Source organism: Carex rostrata, chromosome 1, assembly GCF_964058835.1.
Source record: "Carex rostrata chromosome 1, lpCarRost1.2, whole genome shotgun sequence".
NCBI classification, from domain to species: Eukaryota; Viridiplantae; Streptophyta; class Magnoliopsida; order Poales; family Cyperaceae; genus Carex; species Carex rostrata.
This window is the reverse complement of record NC_135918.1, coordinates 16,570,027-16,576,042: the sequence shown is the minus strand read 5'-3', so window position 1 is coordinate 16,576,042 and position 6,016 is coordinate 16,570,027. Positions and strand designations below refer to the sequence as shown.

Below are 6,016 nucleotides of genomic sequence, written 5' to 3'. Positions count from 1 at the left end.
AAAAATAAATAAAAAGAAAATAAAAAAACATAATTCCCTGACACCACATCTCAACAACACACACTGTCATTTTTTTTTTCCCGACTCTACTGTTCATATCGTCCCAATATTTATTTTTCAGCATGTCTAGCTATTTGAAAATGTTTATATATATTTTTTCTAAATGTATACATGTCAAGTTCGGTTGATATAAAATAAATAAATAAATTCAGAAAAAAAAGTTATTTTAAATTAGACATTTTTTTTTTCAAATTATAAGTGAAATTATTTCTAGGAATAATTATTAAGAATTGAAAATAACACTATTAGGACTTGTGAAAATTACTGTTAAGACGTCCTTATTAATTTGTTGCCTCATTATATGTGGATATCTCTTTTTACAAAAGAAGTCTTTTATGTTTCCAAATTCAAATATTTTTAGATTTGTATTAAGCCCATATATTTAGATATTAAGTAATTGTATTGGAAGAAAACTAATCCTTGGAAAATAAATGAGGTTGTCACTTTCAGATAATGACAAGAGAAGACTTTGACTAAGTTAACTAAGTCAAAGTCAAGAATTCTCTGGTGTATTTTAACTGCCAATTTCAATCTGAACTGTCATATGGGTTTATTCTCTGGTTATATTTTTGAATTTACTTCACAGTCAATGGTAGAAGGTGATATGAAGTTTAGAATAATTATGATAAAGACAAAAGACTAAAGACTAAAGACTAAAGACTAAAGACTAAAGACTAAAGACTAAAGACTAAAGACTAAAGAAAGACTTTTGTACATGATAACAAGAGAAGACCTGGACTTAGGTGATCCAACTATATATCTTTTAAGCCCAAAGAATAATTATGTTTACAAATAACATGGAATTTTCACCAGAAAACCAGACTAAATTATACAAGAGGTTGCAAGAATAGCATGTCTATATCCTTTTGTCTACTCCAAAGTTTAGAAATTGCTATAACTTAATATCTCAGTTAGTTCAATCTTTAATGGGCCTAATGGCTGTTTCAGTACTGGCTTGTCTTTTTTTCATCTGTATCTTTCCCTTTTTGGCCAACTCATGTACAACTACACTTCCATGTGACCCTTCTATTCAAATTAAGCCTCCGTTCTACCTTCCATCAGATGCTACGAAGGATCCTAGTTGTCTGCGTTATTTAAATGTTTACTGTGCCAATAATATCTCAGTTCTCTCATGGCAACTTGTGGTGTTACAATTGGAAAGCATCTCATATAACCCCAACACTATTAGGATTCAAGATTTTTATCTTAATAGTTCTTTAAAAAATTCTGGCTGTGGTAATCTCTATTTTGATTTTTATAGTGATCCTGTCAAATTTAACAATGAGATGTATACTTCATTGAATAGTAGCCTTTCTTCTGTGAGATGTGACAAATATTCTAATCAGATAGAATCACCACCCAACATATTTGGAAAGGATTACAATCTTAGCTACTCGCCGTCTCTTGATAAAGATATATCTCAGCGGAATTGTTCGAGATCTAATAGTTTCCTTGACCGATCTTTTGAGTACATTTTCTCATTCAAAAATGACAGTGCAGAGCTTTCTCTACTATCAGCTACTTACTCAGGTGAATTTGTTGCACGATCCGGTTGCTTTGCATACTCGACAGAGGTTAAAGGTTAGTAGCTTGCATATTTTATCAATTTATTCTTTTAAATTTCCTGAAATCTCTTTGTAAATTTTGGATAACTACATTTTTTTTTAAATAGTTGTACAAATACAATTCCAGTTTTTTCCCTAATTTTTATTTCAAATTTCCTGGACTTAATTTTCATGTGAAAATTTCAAGTTTTCTCATACATTTTGAAAAGGATGGTTATCTTTTTCCCCGACATTTTTATTAATATCCAATATTTAATATATTTTATCACAAATAACTAAGTTTTTGAATTTTTATTAAAAATACCCAAACTGGAACAAAATATTGGGGTTTGAGATTTTTTTTTTTTGCACTATAAAAACTCTGTTTCTCTCTCCTCCTCTCAAAATCACCAGAACCTCACAATATCATGTTTTTTTGGTTTTTTATGAACTCTATATCATGTTTTTAAAAACTCACAATATCTTGTATTTTAGAACCGTAGCCCACAATATCATGTATTTTAGAATCGTAGATAATAATTAGTTTGAGTTTTTTTATTGTCTGGGAGGAAAGGAAGCGGATGATTGTGATGAGCAACACGTTGGGGAGGTTAGAGAGGCAATCGATTGGGTTGGAATCTGTTGGTGAGTTTTGAAAAATAATAATAAATGACTTTGAACTTCAATACGTAATTCTTGACACATCTCTTTTGAATTTTGAAAATAATAATAATAATTATCATGTAAACGACATATATTGAATAATCATAGATAATTTTAATGATCTTTGAATAATAAATGAAACCGTAATCCATTAAAAAAATAGCAGACACACACAATAAATAGTAAATATATTTTAAAATAATTATATGAGTAATTCTTGAATAATCTCTTAGGCTTTTGAAAAAAACTAATATTGGTCGTTGTATGTCTACCGTTGATAGAAAACATAAACTGAATTTTTGAGGCACTAAACAACATCTTTTTGCAATTTTGATTTCGTTGGGTGCCTGGGGATCATTTTGTCCGCAAGGTCCCGATAGTCTTGTCCCCCCTTTCCAAATTGGAGTCGTACGTGCAAATTCAATTTTTCTAGCCAAAGTTATGACTGTTTAAAGTTTAAAAAAAAAAAATCCAATGGGTCATACATGTTATTGAGTTATTTTATTTTTCCTTCTTTGCTACTAAACTGTATTTTAATTAATTTTAGTTATTGTACTTGCAAATTATATTCACCTTTTCAGTTCACTGAAAAGAAAGTATGAAGTCTATTTAAATTGAAGATCCATTTGTGACATTTCTTTCTTTATCCATATGGCAGTGAAGCATTCTCCATGGAGAATAATCATAATAGGCAAGTATCACTTCTCTTTTAGTTTTAGACAAAACTAAATATATGAGGAGGAGGGTTCAAATGCACCTAAATTTTTGTGCACCCAAATGCACTCTATTTTTCAAATCTTTTTTTCTCCGTTTTCAAACTCGAAATAGTCAATCCGAACCGTTATATGCGATCTATATATTAAGATATGCTTGGAGACCAAATTTTATATTTTTTAGAATTTTTTTACTATTTATTAAGCCACTTTGAAAATTGCTGATTTTACATTTTATGGACCATTGGATCAGCGATTTTCAAAGTGGCTTAATAAATAGTAAACAAATTCTAAAAAATGTAAATTTTGGTCTCCAAGTACATCTTAATATATAGATCGCATCTAACGGTTCGGATTGACTATTTGGACTTTGAAAACAGAGAAAAAGGATTTGAAAGATAGAGTGCAATATATGAGTTTGTCTTTACCATTTTTTCCATGAAGGTATGAACTTTTCAATTCGATCCTTATGTTTTGCAGCTTTTATGTTAGTACCTTTAACTCTTTTGGATGCAAATAAATTAATACTTTGAGATTCTCAATTTGGATAAAGAAACTTTAGCATGGTTGCGTTGGAAACTTCGATAAACCTACTTTGGAAAGTCAAGTTCATCTAGCTTACAGAATGTTCAAATTTTAAACATTTTATTACACTTTGATATGATTCTCACTTTGATTTTATTACCCTTCAGGATGCGTTGTGGGATTCGCATTTGTGCTTGCATTTGGTGGCTTGTTACTTTTCTTCTACAAATGCAAGAAACCGAGATTGATCTCATCATCGTCAAAGCTTCTTGTAGAAAGAGAAGTTTCTGATCAATACTTTCATGAGCCGGAGATAGTTGGGTCTGAATACACTCAAATTTTCTCTTACGAGGAACTTCGGGAGGCAACTGAAGGGTTTAGTAAATCAAAAGAGCTCGGTGATGGAGGTTTTGGCATTGTATATAAAGGTAATTAAATACTATGACTTGTAATAATATAAGGTAATGTTTTATATAACCTATTCAAAAAAATGTATGGTGAATGTTTTGGCTTTTTTATTCAACGTTGATCTCATTCATTAGTTTTTCTTTTTCAAAATGCTTTCTCAACTTTTTGATTTTTTTTATTATTTTGGAGAAAAATATCTCTGTTTTTAGGGCCTTGATTTCTATTGGACCACTTATAATATTTTACAAAAAATGGATATTAATGAGGTTGTTAATCAGTGACTAACAATTAACAATGGAAAATTATTTAGGGAAACTAAAAGACGGTCGCACAGTCGCAGTAAAGCGCCTTTACAAGAACAGCTACAAAAGCACCAGGCAATTTATGAACGAAGTCAAAATTCTATCCGGTCTCCACCACCCAAATCTCGTTACCCTCTATGGCAGCACTGCAAGCTCCAATCGAAATCTGCTTCTTGTCTACGAGTTTGTCTCCAATGGGACTGTTTATGATCACCTCCACGGGCCCCGCTCTAGTGAGAATGCATTAACTTGGCCAATTCGCCTGTCAATTGCTATCGAGACAGCGAATGCTCTTGCATATTTACATGCAGTTGAGCCCCCGATAATTCATCGAGATGTCAAGACGAAAAATATATTACTAGATGATGGTTTCCATGTCAAGGTTGGCGATTTTGGTTTGTCGCGTTTGTTCCCATTGGATGTGACTCATGTTTCGACGGTTCCTCAGGGTACGCCTGGGTATGTCGACCCGGTGTACCACCAGTGCTATCATCTTACTGACAAGAGCGACGTGTATAGTTTTGGGGTTGTTTTGATGGAGTTGATTTCATCAAAACAGGCTGTAGATATGAGTAGGAGCAAAGATGAGATCAACCTTGCTAATATGACATTAAACAAAATACAGAGGTGTCAGTTGGAAGATTTGTTGGACCCAGCTCTCGGGTTTAGTTCAAATTGGGAGGTGCGGTGCATGGTTTCATCGGTTGCTGAGCTGTCATTTCGATGCTTGCAACCTGATAGGGAAATGAGACCATCTATAAAGGAGGTTTTGGAGACACTGAGAGTGATAGAAAAAGGTGACTATAATAAAGATAAAATGGTTAAAGAAAATATGATACAGGAAGAAATTTATCTGTTGAAGTGTGAAACAAATATTTCTTCTGATAATATGACTGATAGTTGGAAGAACAGCTCTACAACAACTAATACTAGTGGTTAAGGTACTAACATTTTGCTGTTCAATTACCACTAGGGGGATGTACATAAACATAGAAAAAGTATGCAAGGAAAATAAATTATGAATACCTTGATGTAGGCATTGAACTATATCTCTACTGTGTAATCACTTCTGTTTTTCATTTTTTTAGAAACATGTTTTGAACATTTGCTTTCCAATACACTTCCCTATTTTTGGTGTCTTTTAATTTCGTTAGTTGAGATACTCGAGGAGATTTTTTATTTATTTTTAAATTTGCAATTTGAATTTACTTTTAGTATAATAGGTACTGTATATGTTCTTCAATTCATGGCAATGCATGGTGCAGAGCACTGCATTGTACTACTTATGGCAAAGGCACAAACACTGTTTTAATTCTAGGGGAAATTTCATGTATCCCCTCTAAAGTTTTAATATTATGTATTCCCCCCTCCAAAATTAGAAATTACATATTTATCCTTTAAAATAGTAAGAACTCGCATATGTGTCCAATATAACTCTATAATATACCAAATATATTCAGAAACAGTAAAATAGTAATATTTAATTCACTGATGGATCATTATACCCTTTCTTTCCTCCTTTTCTATCATTTCCCTTTGATATCAGATGCGAGTTTTAAGATTTGTTGAAAATACATTAGTAAAAATTATTGTCTATGTATGTATGTTGAGCACCTTGCTACTCTGTACCGTTCTTTTTTAATTTTGTAGTTTTTAATGACATCATAATTTTCCAACTCTCAAGTATTTCTCTTGAACAAACTAAGAAAAATAACTTCTCTTCCGTTATTTTTCCTGTTTAATTATTTGCTGATATGCTATAGACAGGTACTGAGTTATAAGCAGACTTTTAATTTGTTTG

At 31.8% G+C, this 6,016-nt stretch overlaps 1 protein-coding gene across 3 annotated transcripts; it reads left to right on the top strand.

The window, feature by feature from the left end:
* Positions 1-846: 846 nt before the first annotated feature.
* Positions 847-5,373, top strand: LOC144561231 (LEAF RUST 10 DISEASE-RESISTANCE LOCUS RECEPTOR-LIKE PROTEIN KINASE-like 1.1). 3 transcript variants are annotated; one of them, XM_078310325.1, is made up of 4 exons: positions 847-1,641; positions 2,926-2,958; positions 3,673-3,933; positions 4,224-5,373. In XM_078310325.1, exons 1-4 carry the CDS (start codon positions 987-989, stop codon positions 5,153-5,155), a joined length of 1,881 nt encoding a protein of 626 aa, XP_078166451.1. In that variant the 5' UTR covers positions 847-986; the 3' UTR covers positions 5,156-5,373. The 3 variants fall into 3 exon arrangements, with proteins under 3 accessions (XP_078166451.1, XP_078166453.1, XP_078166454.1); XM_078310328.1 differs by lacking the exon at positions 847-1,641 and adding an exon at positions 2,180-2,249; XM_078310327.1 differs by lacking the exon at positions 2,926-2,958.
* Positions 5,374-6,016: the final 643 nt, after the last annotated feature.